General features: G+C 56.5%; 1 protein-coding gene across 2 annotated transcripts in view; it reads right to left on the bottom strand.

Annotated features, from left to right (window-relative positions):
• Window positions 1–22,185, bottom strand: part of CRTC1 (CREB regulated transcription coactivator 1) — a 58,325-nt gene that overhangs the window by 20,637 nt on the left and 15,503 nt on the right. For both annotated transcript variants that reach the window (XM_084760114.1, XM_084760115.1), the window contains exons 2-5: window positions 6,946–7,062; window positions 4,174–4,311; window positions 3,326–3,387; window positions 713–807 (exon numbers count right to left, since the gene is read on the bottom strand). In XM_084760114.1, coding sequence (XP_084616240.1) covers window positions 713–807; window positions 3,326–3,387; window positions 4,174–4,311; window positions 6,946–7,062 — 412 coding nt within the window. The remainder of the gene's footprint in view (window positions 1–712; window positions 808–3,325; window positions 3,388–4,173; window positions 4,312–6,945; window positions 7,063–22,185) is intronic.

Below are 22,185 nucleotides of genomic sequence, written 5' to 3'. Positions count from 1 at the left end.
GGTCTTCAGCCCACAGCCTTGGTCGGCTGCCAGGCAACTCCTGTCCCCCAGCCTGAGTCCTTAAATCAGAAGAGACTCCCTGGGACCCAGTGAACTGCCACACACAGGCAGTGGTGATTTGCTGTCTAAAGCTGGGTCAGGCCAGAAGTGGGTTTGCCGCACTTAGCCTCACGGAACCCATACTCCTACCTCTTCATGACAACTGGTGGAAGAGCCATGTCGACGTCTACCTGCCATGTGGGCATCTAGGACTGGGGACACAGCTTCAGCTCCAGGGCTGTGGGCAGAGCTCAGCTGGTGAGGAAGCTTGCCCCAAGCCTGGGATGGAGAGGGCCCCTTTCTCACACAGGCTCACTTGGCTGGGCCCAGGGGAGAGACGGAGATGGTTCTGAGCAGTAGAGCTGGAAGCCTGGGTCAAGCGATACCCGAAGCTATTGTGTGAGTGAATAAACTCGCTGCAGTGCTGGCCAACTTCCCACAGCTTAGCCCGTCACAGGCACAGCTGCCAATGCCTTGGCCAAGCCCTGGCCCAGACTGCAGCGGCCTTCGTCATCCAGGGCTGCTTCTGCGTACAAAACACATGCACGCTTCCACACCCAACTCCAGCTGCCCAGGTGGGAGCTGCTGCCTGAGAGCACTGCCTGTCCTGGGTCTTCCTCTAAATACTACTTCACCTGCCTGAGCCCAGCAGACACCCGAGGCCGTGACTTACCTCTCTTGTGGTGCGCATCCTGGGGCCCGCCAGCGAAGGCCTCTGCCTGGGTGGGGGTCATTGTGCTCTGGTGCAGGGCAGAGTCAGAGTTGGTCCTGGAAGGCAGGGAGAAGGCTCTGTCCTCACTTACCCACATTAGACAGGCTTGGTCCCCACAAGGGTCCAGGACGAGCCCATGGGTTGGGGCAGCCTGTGTGGGTCATCCCACCGGCTGGGTGCTGCTGGGATCACATGCACATGATGTGACAAGCATGCGGAGGTTGAGACGGCCTTGGCTGTCAGCTCTCCCCTCCCGCCCTCTCTGACGCAGGGTCTTTCCTTGCTGCCCAGCCTGGCCTCCTGCCTCCACATCTTATCTGGGATGCTCCTGGGAGTAGAGGTGCTGCTGCTGTGTCTGATCCATGTGGCTACAGGATTTAAACTCCAGGCCTTGTGTTTTGGCACAATTTACCAAAGAAGCTGCCTACTGCCCAGCTCTCAGTGTAGAGTTCTGCTCTTTTTAAAGAACCGTGGGGGTTGGGGATTTAGCTCAGTGGTGAAGCACTTCCCTAGCAAGCACAGGGCCCCGGGTTCACTCTTTAGCTCTGAAAAAATAAATAAATAAAAAGAATTGTGGTGTTTTACTTTATTTTTTCCTTCTCTTTTGAGATGTAGTTTCTGTGTAGCTTTGGCTGTCCTAGAATTCACTCTGTAGACCAGGCTGGCCTTGAACGCAGAGATCCATCTGCCTCTGCCTCCTAAGTGCTGGGAGTAAAGGCGTGCGTCACCACTGCCCAGAGAATTGTGGTATTTTGATTTATTTAGCTTTATTTTGTGTGTATGGGAATTGTGCCTTCTGTGCCTGGTGTCCACGGGAGGGGAGACGATGTCAGATCCCCTGGAACTGGAACAACAAGGCAGTCGTGAGCCGCCATGAGGTGCTGGAAATCAATGTGGGTCCTCGGGGAGAGCAGCCCGTGCTTCTAACCACTGCGCCACCTCTCCAGCACAGTTTTATGTGGAGCTGGGGGTGGAATCCCTACTTGGTGCAGGCTCAGTGAGGACTCTGCCTGCAGCCGCATCCCAGCTTGGCCTATGGTAACTGAGAGTGTTAGCTAGGGTGGTGCTCTGTATGTGTGGTCCCGGCTGTCATGGAGACAGGGACGGCCTGAGCCTGGGAGTCTGAGGTAGGAGAGTCAACAAGCTGACCTCTACCTGTGGCACACATGCTCCCCACCCACACCCCAAAAAGCCAGGCGTGGAGCTCACAACTTTAATCCCAGTACTTCGGAAGCTCTCTGTGAGTTCAGGGCCAGCCACGCCTACAGAAGGAAAACTTGCTTCAAAACAAAACAAAACAAAGCAGGGCTGGGTTGTGACTCCAGTGGCCAAGCAGCCTTGAGTTTCATCCCTAACACCACATAAACGAGGTGCGGTGACACAGTCCTGCCACCCCAAAGCTAATGCTGGAGGGCAGGGTTAAAGGTCATCCCAGAGAGAAGAGTGGGGGCAGAGGATGGTGATAGCTGTCACATTATCTGTGGCGTGTGGCCTTGAGAATCCTTGGGGCCCAGTAGCTCACAGCCGACATATCTGTGATGCACAGCGCTCTGACATCCTCCCAAAGCTGTCAGCTGCCTCAGGTGACAGAGGACATTAGCTATGACACTCACACTGTGTGCAGCTACTATATTGTTTTTCAAGATTTACTTTATTTTTATTTAAGTGTATATGTGTGTCTGTGCATGTAATGTGCATGCAGTTCCTTTGGAGGCCAGAAGAGGGTGTCAGATCCCTGGAGCTGGAGTTAGGGGTGCTTTGTGAGCCGCCATGTGGTCCTGGCACTCAGTCAGTGAGCTTGGCTGCTGAGCAGCCTCTGCAGCCCCTTCATTTGGAGGCGGGGTCCTACTGCGCAGCCCTGACTGGGCCGGAACTCACAAGAGATCTGCCTGCCTCTGCCTCCAACATGCTGGGCCGACAGGTAGGGACCACCACAGCCTGCAAATATGGACAAGCAGCTCTCCCACAGCTTCCATCTGGGGGTACTGGGCTCAGAAGCAGGTCCTCCTGCGTGGCAGGTGGTACTTGCCACAGATCTCCATGGAAGCTGCCAAAGACCACTTAGAAATGTGTCTGAAATGCAGCTTTCATGGAGGCAAACTGCCAGGCCTGGTGGTGAACCTCGCCTCTCAGCAGTTTGAGGCAGGAGCTCCACTGCAGCCTGGGAACTTGCAGCCAGTCTGGGCTACAGAGTGAAAGCCTCATTCATTAAGAGAACAAAATAAAAGTGAAGTAGGCAAGATACAACACTGACTATTCTGAAAAGAAGTAAGAAATATGGGAGAGAAGGAGAGAGAAGAAAAAGAAGAGGAGGAGCAGGAGGAAGAGGAGGAACGGGGAGAGACAAGGCTCTGGCGCCATGTTCCCCACATCTCAGAGCTGACTTCTAAGATCTTTTGGAAGTGTCCTGCTTATTTGGTCACTTTCCAGTGACTATACCCTGCACACACACACACACACACACACACACACACACACACACACACGCACAGGCACACGCACACGCGCACACACACAACTGTGATAAGCGGCTGCACTGTTCCCTTCCCGAGCCCAGGTGGCCCCAGCACTGACCTCCTCCAGCTGGTGTCGGCGGGAGGCGAGAGGTACACGGTGCTGTAGGGGCAGCTGTCGGCGTGCATGAGTTAAGGGAACCTCAAATTGCTCTGACCCCTCCTGTGCCCACGTGGCCACAGCACAGGAAGTCTGGTGCATAGCCTGTGGGGCCAGGCTGCGGGGAGTGTGCCTGGGCCTGCAGACAGCTGGCCAGGAGGGCGAGGGGCGTCTCCTGCCCTGATGGAAGCAGCTGCAGGTGCAGGGCTCCCCAGGAGGCCAGACCCATTCACCTACAACTCAGCACCCTCCTCCCAGACCATCGCAAGAGGAGCCCTGGGCCTCAAGCTGGGGCCCAGATGCCTCGGGGAGGCCAAGTTCAGCTGACCTCTCCCAGCACCAAAGGCTCGGAAGCTAGAAGCAGGGAGCAGGCAGACAGCCCCATCCTGCGGAGCTGAGGGTGGGGGTGAGCGTGACCCAAAAGCCACTCTGGTGATGGGGAGCTGGCTGAGGCAGCCAAGTTAGAAGGAAGGCCCTGGCAGGTGTCCACCCTCCAAACAAAAGAGGCCGGTTTTATGTGCGGAGTCACCGTTGTGTCCATCTGCGCCTGGCTCTGTCCATGCTGCCTCGACTGGGCAACACCCCACTTTTTGCAGCCCCTGAAGGCTGCGCATCTGAGCACCCGTTGTGGCCCAGTCTTGTGGCCCGAGTCACTCTCCTTAACTCTTCCCTTTGTCCCACCGACCATGCATCTCTCTCCCACACCCTGGCTCTCTGCAGGCTTCCCTGATCTGGTGTCCACAGGTGGCAGTGTGTGCCTGTCTCCCTGTCCCTCCCAACCCCACACACATCCTCTGCAAAAAGGATATCTGTCGTCCATGCTTATCTACTGACAGGGGCCGGCGGTGCGGGGAGCCAAGTCGGCCACGCTCACGATATACTCTGTCCACGAGCCCATGATGTCGCGTAGTCCGACTCGTGTCCAGGCCTGAGGACTGAAATGGTGTCTGGGGAAAAGGAATGGGTCAAGAACAGGGGTTCAGAAAGGAGGGGGCGCTCAAACACAACCCACTGGCTTGAGGTTCCCCTGGCTCTACCCTCAAGGCTCTCTGCTTTGGGGACACAGTCAAACTCAGTCCGCAGGCTTCTCTGGAGGCCCCAGCTCCTGCTAAGCCATGGTTCTCCCGGAAGGTCAGGAGGCACACAGTGCAGCCTGCATGCTCGGGCCAGACCAGGCGGTATAAACCCTGCCTGGGTGCCAGGGGTACGAATGACTGAGCAGCACTCCCCAGCTGGCCAGGTGCAGACAGGCCTCCACCCTCTCTCCCCAGGCCTGGCTGGCCTCCTGTCCCCACCTACGTCATCTCTGGAGGGGCCTGCCAAGAGAGGCCCCCAGGGCTTCAAGCCCAGAGCTGCTGCGGGGCCCACCTGGCCCAGCGCTTGCTCCCAAGAGGATCGAGGCAGAGCCCAGAACTGCTCAGCATTGAGCTGTAGACCCCTCTCCTGCCTCCCTCTCCCGTTCCCACCCCCAGCGTCCCAGCCAGGCACCACCAAGAGCCAAATACAGACGCCTTCCGGGGCTGTGGCGTGCCTGGATGGGGCTTCTTACCAGCACCTGGGCTGGCACAAGGCTCCAGGGTCCCCAAGGCTGCCAGGAGCCTGTCACCATGTTAGGGTGAGTTCAGCTGTCTTGACCCCATGCCTGCCTGGCTGTCCAGGCCCTAGGCCCTTCTGTCCCCCAGGCAGAAAGCAAAAGCCATTCTGAGAGTTAAGCAGGCTTCCCTTCCAGGAAGTCTGGTGGTGGCTGAGAGGGATCAGCCACTTTTCTCTGTGTCTGCCTTCAGGTCTGGCTGAGTGGCCACTGCCAAATCTCTCTGTGACCCAGAAGAAGACTGTGATGATTCTGTACTTTCCTATTTTTGGTTTTTCAAGACAGGGTTTCTCTGTGTAGCCTTAGCTGTCCGGGACTCACTTTATAGACCAGGCTGGCTTCGAACTCAGAAGTCTCTACATTTTACCCAGAAAAAGACAGTGAACCCCAAAGATGGCCACTACCAGGTCATGGGGAGTGTAGGGGCCAGTCACCTGAGACATCTACAAGCTTGGAGGGGAAACTGAGGCAGCTGCTGCCCATCAGGCTCCTCCCAGTACTCTGCCCCCGCATCCTGCACACAGGCTGCTCGCCCGCTAGTCCCCTCCCAGCCTTCCAATCCCCACTGATCTGTACAGCCCCTTCCCCCAGCTCTCCAGCCCTACTTGGGGTCCAGCACTTGGGCATGAGCATGCCTTGGGAGTTTGACCCATGCAACTTGGGGTACACGGCTAGATTCTGCTGCAACCCAGCCCAGGTCAGGACACGTGCACATTGCATCTGTCTGAGAAGGATCCCAAGAGTCCCGGGGACTTTGAGTAGTACCCTATGCACCTCCCAACATGGGGTACTGAGGCAGAGTCACTTCAAGTAGGTAGGTGGAGGGGGCACCTCCTCAAGAGCCACAGGGACAGTTGTGGGACACCCACTGCCAATATATGGGTCAAGGGCTTACAGGCTGGTGCCAGGCAAGAACACCTCAGGCTGGGCTCAGTCACCAGAGACACTGAGACACCAGAGACCCCCCAAAAGCCCAGTGCATAAAAAAATGCAAAGGACTAGCACTGTCTGGTGGGCATGTGTGTGTTGGACACATGTGGTCCACTAGGGTCCCTTGTGCCCTTGGACTGAGGAGTTTACTGTGAGGGGGTGCTAGGGTGCTCTGCTAGAAGGAAGAGGAGCTGGGAGACCCCCTGCCTCAGAGAACCAGTGACTTCAGTATGCTCCAGCCCTGGGACTCCATAGGGTGCGGTCTCCCAGGGCCAAGCTAGCAGCCCCAAGCCCGCCCAGGCCGGCTGCCTGCCTGTCCCACCAGCTGCTGTATCGTGAAGTAGGGGAGACTGTCAGCTCTTGGGGACACGGTTATTCCCAGACCCTTGGTAGCACTGTGTGTGATGGCTGAGGGCCCTGTCTGCGCCCTTCTCCTCCCGCTTCCCCTGAAGCCTGGGGTCTGGGGAGAAGACACCAGCCTTATCTACATTATTTTGACAGCAGCCTGTGGCCCGAGGGAGCCATGCAGGGTGTGCGGCTCTGCCAAGAACTGTCTGCAGACAAGTGGGGTCAGGCGGCAGGGCCTTCCTTCTGAGAACTGCCGGGCTTGCAGATCAGTGAGGCGGCTGCAGCCAAGCCCCCAAGGCCCTGAGCTCTTCCCAGGGCCTCACAGCCTGCTGGCAGGTGCAGCTGCTGCTGAGTGCTGTGAGTGGCCGGGGGCAGGGGGGGGGGCGGGAGGGGCGGGGGGTTGGGAGGGCGGCAGCAGTGATGTGTGTGCTGACTCCAGGAGTCTGTGGAGCTCAGGGAACCTGGCTAGGCCGCTCTACCTCTCCCAGACCCCAGGATCCTAGAGAAGTCTTTAGCAGTGGGGAGCTGGCCTCTGTGAAGGGCAGGGGATAATGGCAGATTATTTGGGGAACATGGTCCATCTCCTGTGGGCCACCCAGCTGACCCCCTGAGTCTGTGGCTGAAGTAGGGCCCAGAGTGGGACAAAGTTGAGACACTTACCCTTGGAGTGTCACCTAGGAACGGCACAGAGCCAGGAGGACAGGGGGCTCACCTGGAAGGAGAGGTCCACGCTGCCGCTTCCAATCTGGTTCACGTTGGGCAGGGACCCGCCATAGTACTGGCCGCGGCTGGGGCCCAGCTGCAGGTACTGAGACTTCTGCAGTTGAAGCTGGAAAAGCAAAGCCACCAGCTGTCACCACGCAGGAGGGGACCCATCCTCGAGCACCCCCAGAGAGTACCCAGACACCCAGAGGATTCAAGTGATGGAGTCCAGCGACTATGAAGGCCCGATGGCTGAAAGAGGCAGAACCCACCCCACCTCGGGGGGGCCCTCCTGGAGCGGGCCAGCGCAGCCTGAGGCAGCTCCTCGCTGTGAACTTGGGGAGCTGGCTGCCTGGCCCACTCTGCTGAGGCCCGGGGAAGCCTGGCAGGAATCACGCGTGTGCTGGGCATTGGGAAGCCTTTCAGTGGCGGGAAACTGGTCACCAGTGTAACATGGGCCCACCTCCCACAGGGCCTGCTGGGCTGCCTGATGGCCTAGCCCCAGTAGGAGAGCTTGGGGTCCTGGGCAAGCAGGTGCAACCACACATCTGAGTGGCACCCCTGCTGGTCTCCAGCCCTGTTTAGGACTCAGGAGCTGGCAGCTGTGAATTGTAGGGGACAATGGCAGATGTTTAACTTGGGAGACACGGTCCACGTCCCTCAGTGACCAGGGTCTTCAGTGCCCGCCTCAGTGTGAATGCAGTGGTCAGCACACGGGAAAGCATTATCTGCTCGGGCTGCCTGTGGTTGCTAGGGTCTGGCACTGTGCACACAACAGGGGCTGGTTCTCAGTTCTCACGGACATTCCTGGCAGCCCAGCCTTCCCATCCCTCTTCCACGCCAGCCCTTGCTTCCTGGGGAGGCCTCGGACACTGGAGGGGGGAAGCAAAGCTCCAACTGGCTGCATGCCCAGCCAAGCACCTCGCCCAGGTAAACAGCTGTTTCCTGCGAGCCACAGTGGCGGCCAGAGGAAGATGAACAGGCCTGGTTCTTAGGTACCTCTGCGGGGTCTGTACTGGGAGGTCCCTGTATTCTCAGGGGATGCCAGCTGGCACCACCCACAGCTCCCCACTGAGCCCTCCCAGCAGCTAATGCAATGCGGAAAGGGGCTGGCGCAGTGGCTCAGCAGGAAAAGGTGTCTACTACCGAGCTCGGTGGCCTGGGCTGGATCCTTGAGTTCCAGAGAGAACGGACTCCTGCAAGCTGCCCACTGACCGCCGCACACACTGTGCGTGGGATTCAATAGCTAAAACAGTCCTGTACAGTAAAAGATCTTCTGCAGGAACCTCCATCCTTGATCTTAAGCTGTACTATAGAGCAACAGTAATAAAAACAGCATGGTTCTGGCACAGCAATAGGCTGGTTGACCAATGGAATCGAATTGAAGATCCAGCAATAAATCCGCACACCTATGGACATTTGATTTTTGACAAAGAAGCCAAAACCATACAATGGAAAAAAGATAGCATCTTCAACAAATGGTGCTGGTTTAACTTGATATCTACATGTACAAAAATGCAAATAGACTCTTATTTATCACGCTGCACAAAACTCAAGTCCAAGTGGATTAAAGACCTCAACGTAAAACCAGATACAGTAAATCTGTTAGAAGAAAAAGTGGGGAGGAGCCTTGAACGCATTGGCACAGGAGATGACTTTCTGAACAGAACACCAGCAGCTCAGGCTCTAAGAGCAACAATTAATCAAGGGGACCTCATGAAACTAAGAAGCTTCTGTAAAGGAAAAGACACTGTCAACCGAACAAAGCGGCAGCCTACAGACGGGGAGAAGATCTTCACCAACCCTACATCTGACAAAGGACTAATATCCAAAATATATAAAGCACTCAAGAAATTAAACACCACTAAACCAAATAACTCAATTAAGAAATGGGGCTCAGAATTAAACAGAGAATTCTCAACAGAGGAATATCCAATGGCTGAGAAACACTCAATGCTCAGCGTCGTTAGTCATCAGAGAAATGCAAATCAAAACGATTCTGAGATTCCATCTTACACCTATCCAAATGGCTAAGATCAAACCTCAAGTGACAGCACAAGCTGGCGAGGAGGTAGAGAAAGGGGAAACTTTTCCATTGCTGGTGGGAGTGCAAACTTGTACAACCACTCTGGAAATCAATCTGGCGCTTTCTCAGAAACTTGGGAATAGCTCTACCTCAAGACTCAGCCATACCACTCCTGGGCATACACCCAAAAGATGCTCCACCATACAACAAGGACATGTGCTCAACTATGTTCGTAGCAGCTTTATTCATAACAGCCAGAATCTGGAAACAACCTAGATGTCCCTCAGTCAAAGAATGGATAAAGAAACTGTGGTACATTTACATTATGGAATACTACTCAGCTATTAAAAACAAGGAAATCGTGACATTCGCAGGCAAATGGACGGAATTAGAAATGATCATCCTGAGTGAGGTAATCCAGACCCAGAAAGACACACATGGTGTATACTCACTGATAAGTGGATATTAGCCCAACACAGAAGTCCTCTGAGAGGCTCCACTTAGCGAGGGATCAGGTTGGCTACTGGGACTCTGGGCGAGGCTGAGAGTTGTGTGGAAGAGTGGGGAGATGGAGGGACCGGGACGGGTCAGGAGCCCTACAGGGAGGCCATCAAGGCTGGTGGATGTGGACACAGGTGGCTGCACAGACTGATGCACCAACCAAGGACAGTGCACGCGGAGAACCCAGACGCCGTGTTCAGATGTAGCCAATGGACAGCTCATCCTCCAGAGGAGCGGGTAGGGGGTACTGGGGGGTGGGGGCTGCCGCTGAATCTCTGACACACAGAGGAAGGGGATGCGGGCTGTCCTGATGAGACCTGATAGGCTGTGGCCAGACATTGGGGGAGGAGGGCCCCCTGTCAGAGGTCTAGGGGAGGGGAATAGGGCAGAAGAGGGAGGGTGGGAGGAATGGGAAGAGTGAGGGAATAACAGTAGGGATGTAATGTGAATAAATTATAATAAGTGAAGTATTTTTTAAATGTAAAGCAAGGCCTGGAGAGATGGCTCAGAGGTTAAGGGCACTGACTGCTCCTCCAGAGGTCCTTAGTTCAATTCCCAGCAACCACACGTGGTTCACAACCATTTGTAATGAGATCTGGTGCCCTCTTCTGGTGGACAGGTGTTCTTGCAGATTTTTAAATATATCTTTTTTTAAAAATGTTAAAACGAGCCAGAATAGTGAGGCCACGTAGTGCCTGCTGCCCATCCTTGCCCAGGACGTTGTGAGTCCTGCAGGTGGGTCTGTGTTCCACCAGTTCTGTGGTGACAGAGACATGCACAGCACGTGTGTCTCCACAGATGCTTTTCCATGGATGGACAGAGTCACAGGTACTTGCAGACTGGCCATCAGGGCAGTATACACCAGGACCACTGTGTTCACTGCTATGTCTGGGAGCAAAGGAAGTCTGGTGTTTGGGGGTGAGCCTCAGAATGAGGTCTGGCTGGTAAGCCACTGGGGCTCCCAGACCCACCCTGCAAAGCCCTGTTCTCCTGTGACGCCCCTGAGCCCCCCCACCTTGCTCAGCACCCGGGGCCTCGCAGCTGCTCTGTATCTAGGCTGGTGCCTAGGTGCTCCACTGCCTCTGGAGTGGCCTAGCTAGTCTTTGGTTGTATGCAGAGCTGCTTAAGAAGCAGAGGTCTAGCTTGTGCCCCTCGTCCCCAGGTGATCTAGAGACCTTCAGGACACCCTCCCTGACAGGGCACCACTGTGGCAGGTCACAACACACACCTGTCATTACAGCAGGAGGCCAGTGTCCTAGATTCAGCTCACACTTGCACAGCGCTGCTCACACTGAAGGGAGTCGGGACAGGAAGGCAGGCAGGGCAGGAACCTGGAGGCAGGAGCTGGTGCAGAGCCATGGCGGGCGCTCCTCCCTGACTTGCTCTGTGTGGCTTGCTCAGCCTGCTTTCATATAGAACCCAGGATGGCCAGCCCAAGGACGGCACCACCACAGAGAGCTGAGCCCTCCCCATTGATCACTAATTAAGAAAATGTTCGGGCTGGAGAGATGGCTCAGAGGTTAAGAGCACTGGCTGTTCTTCCAAAGGTCCTGAGTTCAATTCCCAGCAACCACATGGTGGCTCACAACCATCCATAATGAGATTTGGTGCCCTCTTCTGGCATGCAGGCACACATGGGGGCAGAATACTGTACGAATAATAAATAAATCTTTAAAAGAAAAGAAAACGCTCTACAGGCTTGCCTACATCACAATCTTATGGAGGCATTTTCTCAACCGAGGTTTCCTCCTCTCTGATGACTGTAGCTTGTGTCAAGTTGACATAAAGCAGCCAGCAGTCTCGGGCTCATGAGACCCTAATAACTGTATGAAGCAGGAAAATTGAAGGCGACTCAACAGAGCAGTGAGGGTTCCTGTTAGTTTAGCCTCTGTGGGGAGAGGCCATGGTGTGAACATGAAGTGAACACAGGTGAAGGCCAGGCCTGCCTGGTGACGGAAGGCCCGGAGCTCCCGCTAGAGTAACAGTGATGGCGCCAACCCAACACCAATGTGCCACGCCACCTCAGAACCTCAAAGAACGACCACAAATGGGCTGGCCATGGAACAGAAAGAAAGTCAGGTTATGACATGAGAGACTGCAGATGGTGTGGTGCCTCCAAATCCTGTCGGCTGTCCCTCTAATTCCACCATGAGCACCTGACACTCGTCATTAACTCTTGGTCTCTGAGACAAGGATGTGTAGGATGAGCCCCACAGCTAACCAGACTGTCTCTGAGTTCCCAGAATGCACTTCTGTTGGAATTTACTCCAAGTTTTTATGTAGAAGACAAGTATTCAAATATGGTCAGGAGCCCAGATTGATTCCGTTAGCCATTGGCTAAGGAGACCTGTTTAAGAAAGCAAAGGAGGGGAGCTGGGGCCGCAATGCCAGCAAGATGGCTCAGCAGACACGGGTGGGTGGCTCAGCACCAAGTCTGACAACCTGAGTGTGATCCCCCACAATCCCACAATCCACACGGTGAAGGAGAGAGCTAACTCCCACACGTTGTCCTCTGTCCTCCACATGTGTGCCATAGCAGCATGCGCTGTCACACACGATAGACAGACAGACAGACAGGTAAAGAAACAAATAAGTAGTTTTCTGAGGAGTGTCACTGGGTACCTGGGTCTTCAAGGCAACCTAGCATCACCCTGACCTGAGGAAGCTAGACACTGGACACGGAAGCCAGTCATGTTGGTGGCCACTCAGTCCGAAAGGCTGACCCCCGCGATGCCCTGGCAGCATGGCTGTGCTGGCACACACTAGCGCGGGAGATGCCGTGGGGACAGGAGGACTGAAAGGCCTGCCCATGTCTCCTGGGCCACCCACCCTGCACCTGTCTGGTTTAAATCCTGTCCTTGTACTGAAATAAGCTATATAAACTATGGGTCAATAGCTTCCAGAGAGTTCTGAGTCTTTGCAGTACACTGTCAGGGAAGAGTGACCCTGGGGTGATGAGACCCCAGACTGTACCCCAAAGCCTCTCCTCAGCTGATGTGGTAGCCCCTCCCTGCTGCCAAACTGCATACCTTGTTCCCAATACGCTGTGCTCCCAGAGGACACAGAAGCTCCATCCATAGAAGCATGCCAACTGGGGATCTGCTGATGAGCCACAAACACAAGGGTGAGCCACACGTGGATGGATGAATGACATCATCTGCTGATGAGCCACAAACACAAGGGTGAGCCACACGTGGATGGATGAATGAATAAATGAATGACATCATCTGCTGATGAGCCACAAACACAAGGGTGAGCCACACGTGGATGAATGAATGACATCATCTGCTGATGAGCACAAGGGTGAGCAGCATGTGAGTGAATGACCGAGAGTGAGGAGTGATGCCTGCATGAACTGCACACACAGGACACCCACCAGCCCTGCTGAAACCACACTGCATCTAAAGCGATGGTTCGCAACCTGTGGGTCACCTCAGCGGTCACTTATCAGACACCCTGCGAATTAGGTATTTACATTACGGTTCATAACAGTGGCAAAATTGCAGTTATGAGGCAGCAAGGATATAATCTTATGGTTGGGGTCAGCACAGCATGAGGAACTGTATTAAAGGGCCTCAGTGTTAGGAAGGTTGAGAACCACTGACTTGGTCCTGAGGCCAGGCTGGTCACTTGGATGTAAGCAAATGCATGTGGGCAATCGCCCTTGGGGGACCTCCTGGGAGATGCAGCCGAGCTCGAGCCTGCCACCTGCCACAGGCCTCTCCTTTCTTACCCTCATGTCTGCTAACAGGAGTCCCACCACAGCATTCCTGCTCGGGCCCTGCATGTCAAGCCTAGGGCCCAATTTGGGGCCCTCAGTTCTACAAACAGCCCAGTCCATGAGCCCAAGGTCCCACGAGGCAGAGGGCGTGCAGGCACTCACCAGTGCCTTCAGCCTGCTACCTTCCTCTTTCCCCACCGCTGGCAATCCTCCTTCCTCAGGCCTCCAGGCCTGAGATTACAGGTGTGTGCCACCTCACAGAAAGAGAAGACACAGCTGGGGGGGGGGGGGTCCCAGGGCCACTCTCCTGCACAGCTGGGTGTCATCCGAACTGCAGAAAGGGCCTCAGCACTGGCCTGGCCATGTGCTCGGCTCATCCTCCTGGATGCTGAGTCTGCAGCAGTGAGCCCCTGAGACGTGGTCTGCCAGTGGCTGTTGTACTCAGAACCAGGACAAGTGAGTGGACTGAGAGTGTGGCCTTACTTCCTGCCGGCTGGTTCCAGCCTTGGGTATTTCCAGGATGCTAGCCCCTGTCCATGCTGACCCTTCAAGGCAGTGCCTGACCACTGGGGTCAGGGCGGTAGGTGTCCCTGCTACACTCTACAGGGTGGCCCCACAGAGGTGACGAGTAGAGGAGCACGCCATCTCACGCTATGGCCATGCTAGGCCACAGTCCACAGACAAGGCACCTGGAGGGTTAGCATCCTACAGCTGTCAAACAGCCACAAGCTGGGTGGCCTAAAGCCACAGGCACTCCTCCCGCCTCGTCCTTCTTGTACAAACTCTACGCAGCCTGGAAGTTGGGGGTCATGGCTCCAGTATCGATACCCCCATTCAGGGCCCTTGTGTGTCTCACATCAGGCCACGCCCACCTCTTTCCTCTGCTCTCAGACCACAGCCCTCAGTATCAGTATCTGTGGGCCTCACGTCCAACAGGCCTCAGACAGAAAGATCACTGCACCTGGACAGGAACCCACAGAACCCCCTATTCCCTAAATGGCAGTGTGACAATTCCCACAGTTCACTGGAGTCAGGTGTTCCAAATCCCACAGAGAAGTTTCCAGAACAATTAGCAGAGACTCATAACAGTCCCTTGTATCAGAGCGACCTGGGTACTCCTGGAGTTTTGTGTCCACGGACCTCCTGGCATCTTACCACACTGATACCTAGGCACTGAACCAGCCGCTGGATCTGACTCTCACCTTAGTCCAGGGTTCACCTCAAGACTCTTCTCAAAAACATGTATTTTAGCCGGCTGTGGTGGCGCACGCCTGTAATCCCAGTACTCAAGAGGCAGAGGCAGGCGGATCTCTGAGTTCGAAGTCAGCCTGGTCTACAGAGTGAGTTACAGGACAGCCAGGGCTACACAGAGAAACCCTGTCTCAAAACAAAAACAAAACCATCTTATTTTATATTTAATTATGTGCACACACGTGCGCGCGCGTGCGCGGATGCCAGAGGGAGTGCTGCACCCCAGGAAGCCTGAAGGAACCCACTCCTAAGCCCTGCACCATCTCTCCAGCACTTCAGCTAAGGACGTTATTTCCACATGATGCCACAGCCCCTGGCCCTGGAGCATGAAGACACAACGTCAGGACAGCACAGTCTATGCCCTGGTGGACAAGTCAAGCCTGGGAGACACAGGGCCTGCCTAGCTAAGAAGGTGGCCAAGCATGACAGGGTTGTTCTGTAGGCTGAGGCCCAGGCCCCTCCTGGAACCAGGGACATCCCTCCCACTGCAGATGGAGCATCCCCAAGTGGACAGCTAAGTGGAAGCCCCCTGCTGGCCAACCACCTTGGGGTGGGCTGGCTAGGGCATCATAAAAAAGCCACCTCTGACCTTGTGTGGAGGAGCCACTAAGGGTACCCCCTGGGGAAGGGAAGAGACTTGGAAATCCCTAGTCTCCCTAGATCTGCACACCACACCCCCAACTAGCCCCTCCCAGCCTCACTGTTCAGATGGAGTGGCCTTGGGCAGGCCAGGACTGCCTGGAGTCACCATGGCAACAGGCTGGCCTTCTAAAGAGATTAAGGGGAACAGGCCAGCTGACGCTGGGGCTCTCGGTCCTGTGCAGGGAGCTGGGAGAGGGATGTATGTTCCCTGTATGCCTCACTTTTCTCCCTCGCTGGTCTGACACTGGTCCCCCCAACCCTGACGCCCCTCTACCAGATAAGCCAGTTGCAGCCACCTCAGGGCCTTGCATAGACTCCAGGAAGGGGTTGGGCCGCTGCCTAGAACTGGATGGGATTCTCCCTTCCTCAGTTTACCATCTGAGCCTCCTCGACCAAGGGCTGTCTCCTGGCATACTGTCACCTCATGGTGGCCAGGAACGGAGCCTGGAAGAGAAGTAGGCTTGGACACCCAGGCAAGCAGCTAGAACAATGCTTACAAGACTGGAAAAGTAGTTCTGGGGCCTCAGCGGAGTTCAGAGCTTCTCCCACGCCTGACCAGGGCAGCTGGCCCCCCACTGGAGGCTGAATGGGGGAAGAGGCTCAAAGACTAACAACGGCCTCCCCAGTGCTGAGGCAGCGTGCACCCAGCGAGGCTGACAGCGAGCACACAAAGTCCCGGCGTCCACACACTTGGATCCTGTAGCCTCCTCGCACAGTCACAGAAGAAGGCCAAGGGTAGGGGACCCAGGGAAGGGCCACCTTCCCAGTGTTCTCCCAGAGAGGGAGAGCCAGCCTCCCTGGATTCTGCAAACACCCAGGAGCCAGCAGGCTCAGGGGAGGCTGAAGGAGCTGCTGAGGTGCGGGAGGGCAGGCACAGAGGCCCCGGCTGAGAGCAAGCCAGGGCAGGGACCTAGGATAGCACCAGCCCCCACGAAGGGAACAGAAGCCACAAGGCACTGACAGAGACTGGAGCTCCTCCCCTATCACACAGGACACCTTGCCACCTCCCCTGCCCAGGCTGCCCCAACCCTGTCAACCACCCACTCTCCAAGCTCTCGCTGTGAGGAACCATCTGCTCCCTAGAGCTAAGCCCTCAGATTCTAAAAGCCGGGCTGGTGCGCCATCATGGCCCCACGCAGGGATGCCAGTTCACGCACCACCCCCACGCCGCCCTTGGTGGAGCAGAAGCCATGCACACGGCCTTGTTACAATCAGGCAGGGCCAGGGCTGTCACCTTTCCCCCAGGCCTCTTGTCAGAAGGTGGGGAGAAAGCTTGTGCTTCCGAATTTAGGGCAACAAGAATTTGGAACACCTCACCTCTCGCTTCCGCCCCTCCACATGGGGATGGGGCGCCCAGTGCGGGCTGCTGGGGACTCAAGACAGGGTCCTCTCACACTCAGTAGGGGCTGGGTGCATTTCCCCAGCCCCACAAGTGCTCTGAGCTGTACCCCAGACACCCGCAAGCTCCTTCTCTGCTCCCTTGAGGGTCTAAAGGAAAGTGTCCCAGACCCAAAGTGCCAGTACGTACTTTTCTTACAGTACGTACAGACTCCCGCGTAGCACAGCCCAGTGACCTAGACCACTAGAGGTTTAATTGTGGCAAAGGCAGAAGCGTGGCAGGGGGCAAGAAGGCCACACCAGCCGGGACAGCCTGGTGAAGCCGGGGATGTTGTGAGTGGCTCTGGGACGGCCGATCCTGGGTAGGGGCTCTGTGCTTCAGCCACCTGCACTAAGGCCAGCCCCTCCCGCCCTGGTGGCCCCAATGCTGCGCCCCATCTCTCTAGATGTTCTGGACATTTCTCAGCCCCACAGCTATGCAAGATGTGGCCTTTCATGTCTGGCTTCTGTCATGTCCTGTCTGTCTGAGGTCCATCTGGCCCACTGCATGCCCCTGCCTGGGCACACCACATTCCTGTTTATTTATTCCCTGCATGATTGACACTTGGCATATTTTCCATCTTTCGGCAGTTGGGAATAATCTGTGAACATAAGTGTGGAAGTGTGAGCTGGAGAGCCTGCCTTCAAATCCCTAGTGCACACGTGGGGGTGGGGGAAGAATTTGGTGCTGCACACCTGGGGGAGAGCCACAGTGCTGCATACCAGGTTGGGGGGCAGAGGGCTGCTGTACACCAGGTCGGGGGGCCACAGTGCCGCTGCACACCTGGGGGGGAGCCATGGTGCTACACACAGGGTGGGGGACCATGGTGCTACACACAGGGTGGGGGACCATGGTGCTGCACACAGGGTGGGGGACCATGGTGCTGCACACAGGGTGGGGGACCATGGTGCTGCACACAGGGTGGGGGACCATGGTGCTACACACAGGGTGGGGGACCATGGTGCTGCACACAGGGTGGGGGACCATGGTGCTGCACACAGGGTGGGGGACCATGGTGCTGCACACAGGGTGGGGGACCATGGTGCTACACACAGGGTGGGGGACCATGGTGCTGCACACAGGGTGGGGGACCATGGTGCTGCACACAGGGTGGGGGACCATGGTGCTGCACACAGGGTGGGGGACCATGGTGCTGCACACAGGGTGGGGGACCATGGTGCTGCACACAGGGTGGGGGACCATGGTGCTACACACAGGGTGGGGGACCATGGTGCTGCACACAGGGTGGGGGACCATGGTGCTACACACAGGGTGGGGGACCATGGTGCTGCACACAGGGTGGGGGACCATGGTGCTGCACACAGGGTGGGGGACCATGGTGCTGCACACAGGGTGGGGGACCATGGTGCTGCACACAGGGCGGGGGCCACGGTGGTGCTGTACACCTGGGTGGGGGACCTGAGGTGCCTCCTGGCAGTTCTGGGCCTCCCTGGCTGTGGTGTCTTCCCCGGCAGCTGCATGTGTCAAACCCCCACAAGCTCAAAGCTTCCAGCCTCACCTCCTCCCCAACACTTGTTCCTTTTTGGGTCTCTTTGTTTTTGCAGTGCTGGGGTGGAACCCAAGACTAGAAGCACACTGGGCCAAGTGCTCTGCCCTGACAGGATCACAAACTCAGAGCAATGCTCCTGCCTCAGGGTTCTAAACACTGGCGTTACAAGTGTGCACCAACTGCTGTCCTTTTATTTTTATAGTTTTTTTTTTTAGCATGCATAAGTGTGTGCGCCCTTGGGCATATCTAGGAGCCCACAGAGGCAGAGGCGTTGGGTCCCTCAGATGCCTGAAGGGGGCGCTGGGAACCACACTGAGGTCTACGCAGAAGCAGCCCGCACTCCTGTTGCCTGAGCTCTCCGCCCCTCCCCCACCTTTCCTTGAGCCGGGTCTCCTTACAGCCCAGGCCGGCTGAGTCCCTGGGCAGCCTAAGCACCGGGTGACAGCGTGCCCACTGCCCAGCTGGTCTGCCTGCTTTTGATTCTGAAAAAGCCAAAGGTTCCAACTCTCACATTTGGGTTCTTTTTTAATTTTTAAAAAATTATTTTATTTTTGAGACAGGGTTTCTCTGTGTAACAGGCCTGGCTGTCCTGGAACTCACTCTGTAGACCAAGGTGGCCTCGAACTCAGAGATCTGTCTGCCTCTGCCTCAGAGTGCTGGGTATAAAGGTGTGCGCCACCACTGGCCGGCTCCTTTGGGTTCACGTCTGTCCTGCGCTGTGGTGTTGCTGGGTCACTGAGGGCACTGCGCCCACACGAGGGCATGAATGGAGGAGCACGCAGGCTGTCACTCCAGGCTGAGTCACTGCAGCCCCGGGTGGGCCTCCAGCCTCCCATCTCTCCAGCCCACTATAAACACAGACTGAGTACACAAGCACGGAGCCTCGGAATGCCTTTAATCAGGCTCTGCAGCCGCTGCCAAATTTCCAGCCCCGGGAATGAGCGGGTCTGCGGCAAGCGGCGCCGGCTGTTTCTCCAGACAGTGGTGGAGGTTGGACACAGGCACTTGGGCCCGGAGCAGTGACGGGTCCCTCGGGGTCTGTGCACACAGCTGGTTTTGTGGGGCCCTCCTTCCTCCATAGGGTACCCCAGCCCTCCCCATTGGCCCAATGCCAATTCCTGAGTGGGTCTCACAAAGAGAAGAGACAGTTCTGAGTCTCCAGTTTCCAGTGGGGAAACCAAGGCACCAAGGGGCCACAGGATTAAGTGAGGTCAGAAAGGGGCGTCAGTTACAAGCCAGCTGTTTCATGAGTCAATGGGGAATGAGTGTCTTTTGTCACCATTTTGGTCACACAAAGACAGTTGTACTGGGGCCAGGTGTGGTAGCACACACCTGTAATTCCAGCACTCAGGAGGCAGAGGCAGGAAGATCTCTGAGTTCAACGCCAGCCTGGTCTATAGAGTGAGTTCCAGGACAGCTAGGGCTACACACACACACACACACACACACACACACACACACACCAAACAAACATGTTTGTCTTGAAAAACCAAGACCAAACCAAAACCCCAAACCCCCAGTTGTATTGCTGGAGACGGAGCTCTGATGGTGAAGTAGAGGGCTAGCAGCTCCATCAACAGGGTGCTTGCCAGGCCTTCACAAGGCCCGGGTTCAATTCCTAGCAGCACATCACCCACGTGTGGTGGCACAGGAGATGGAGGCAGAAGGCTCAGGAGTTTGGGGTCAGCCTGGGCTATGTGAGGCCCTGTCTCAAACAGCAATGAGACACTGGGAAGCTGGGCTATGCACCCCCCACGTCCTCAGCAGTGAGGCACTGGGAAGCTGGACTATGCACCCCCCACGTCCTCAGCAGTGAGGCACTGGGAAGCTGGACTATGCACCCCCCACGTCCTCAGCAGTGAGGCACTGGGAAGCTGGACTATGCACCCCTCACGTCCTCAGCAGTGAGACACTGGGAAGCTGGGCTATGCACCCCCCACGTCCTCAGCAGTGAGACACTGGGAAGCTGGACTATGCACCCCCCACGTCCTCAGCAGTGAGACACTGGGAAGCTGGACTATGCACCCCCCACGTCCTCAGCAGTGAGGCACTGGGAAGCTGGACTATGCACCCCCCACGTCCTCAGCAGTGAGGCACTGGGAAGCTGGACTATGCACCCCCCACGTCCTCAGCAGTGAGGCACTGGGAAGCTGGGCTATGCACCCCCCACGTCCTCAGCAGTGAGGCACTGGGAAGCTGGGCTATGCACCCCCCACGTCCTCAGGGTGCAGCACCCTCCTCCCACCTGCCAAGACCAGGAGGAGCCCAGAGGAGCCAGGCCCTCCTGTGGGAGCCCACAGCCCAGTATGGCTTGCAGGGGTGTCCTGGCCTGGGCTCCGCTGTGCCCTGGGTGTGGGACTGAGCAGCTGCTCCTGCTCCTGGCTGGGCTGGGATAAGCCAGGCTGGTGACTACCAGAAGCTTTCTGGGCATAGGCACTGTGCTGGTGTCACGCTCCTCCCCACCCTGGAGCCAGCAGGCCTGTGGGGTAGGTGACCACACAGGGTGTCAAGTCTAGGTGGCCTAGGGTAAATGGGCTTGGGGACTGGGGCCTGCACTACTCAAGATTTTGCACGACCAAGAAACTCATGCCCACCCAAACTCCCAAGAGTAGCTGCATTAAAAACTGGAGTCTCAGACTGGAGAGGTGGCTCAGAGGTTAAGAGCACTGTCTGCTCTTCCAGAGGTCCTGGCAACCACACAGTGGCTCACAACCATCTATAATGAGATCTGATACCCTCTTCTGGCCTGCAGGAGTATGTGCAGATAGTACACTCACATACATTAAATAAATAAATAAATATTTAAAAAACAAAAAACAAAACCTGGGGTCTCTGTAGTCAGCTAAAGACCTTAAAAATGAGACCTGGCCTTAAAGAGAGGGATGTGGCCAGAAGCCAAGTGCTGACAGGAAGCTGTGAGCAAGGGCAGACTGGGCCCTGTGTTGCCCTCCGTACTCACACACCCGTGACCTCATCTCACTCTGATGTGGGGCTCATCAAAGGCGCAGACCACAGCAGGGGAGACAGATATCCCCGGGGGTGTGCCAGGAAGAGGGGAGCAAGAGCAGGGTAGTGCATACAGCACAGGGAGTAAGGGAGTGGGTGCCGGGGCCTGGCCAGCACAGAGGAGCCGGGACGGTGCTGCTGGAGCCCAGACCATGGCAGTTCCAGGGGCAATGGGGGCACAGAGGGCAAACACAGGAGGTTTTCCAGGCTGTGGACTCAGGGAGCTGCCACAGGCTGGACACTGAGGAACCGAGGGTCCTAACTACAGAGTGGTATGTGCTAAGGATGGCAGGTGTTCCCCATCCCCTGCCCCTCAAAGACAGGGTCTTCTGTAGTCCAGGCCAGCCCGGGAGCCCCTACATGTACGTGCGCTGGGATCCGGCAAATGTCATGGTCTCTGGCAAGGGGGGCTGCCTCGGAAAGTCCACCCTGGATATGTTTAAGCCTCCAGGGACATGGGGGCGCTCTCTGTACTGCAAAGTATGGCTGCTAACTGAGCTACAGAGGGCACGGGGCTCTGGGGTCCATGCAAGTACCCCAAAAGAAGAATGAAAAACTGATGCTGGCCACAGTAATACACACCTGTCACCCAGCACTCAGGAGGTGGAGGAGGAGGGTTTGGAGTTCAAGGTCATCTTGGGCTACACGAGATGCTGCTTCAAGAATTACAGAGGACGTAATTTCCCAGTGGAGCCACTCTGGCTCTAGCGGGACACGGGCGGTTGGTAGAGCTGACTCCCCCATCCCAGGTCACCTGCAGCCCTTCTGTGACAGCTGTCCCCAAGTAACTAGATTCGCACCACAGCCGCACCATCTGCCACCCAAAGGCCCCTGGTGGCAGACACAATCTTCAGGCCTCAGGATCCTTACTGTCCCCTCTGGTTCAGCACAAGGGACATGGCTAAGACTTCTCCAGAAGGTATCCTGGGAACAGGCCCACTGGAGGCTCACATAGGGGCTTCCATCACTCCAGAACAGCTGGAACTGCAGACCTCAGGAGGATGTGGGCAATGCAGCTGAGAGGAGGCTGGGCGGACACTCGGGAGGTGCAGAATTCCCTAAAGGTCTCTGTAGACAGAGCACGCAGGGGGCAGCCGTGCAGAGGTCACCTGTGTGTCCTGAGCCGCTGGCCTCCAGGGATGGGGGCTGCGCTGTGGGCTAGGAATGGAGCGTGCCAGGGACAGGGCAGGCCGAGCGAGAGGAGGCAGTCGGGAC

Source organism: Acomys minous, assembly GCF_964271855.1.
Source record: "Acomys minous genome assembly, chromosome: 15".
Taxonomy (NCBI): Eukaryota; Metazoa; Chordata; class Mammalia; order Rodentia; family Muridae; genus Acomys; species Acomys minous.
Note: the sequence above shows the minus strand (reverse complement) of the source record. Positions and strands in the feature narration are given on the sequence as shown.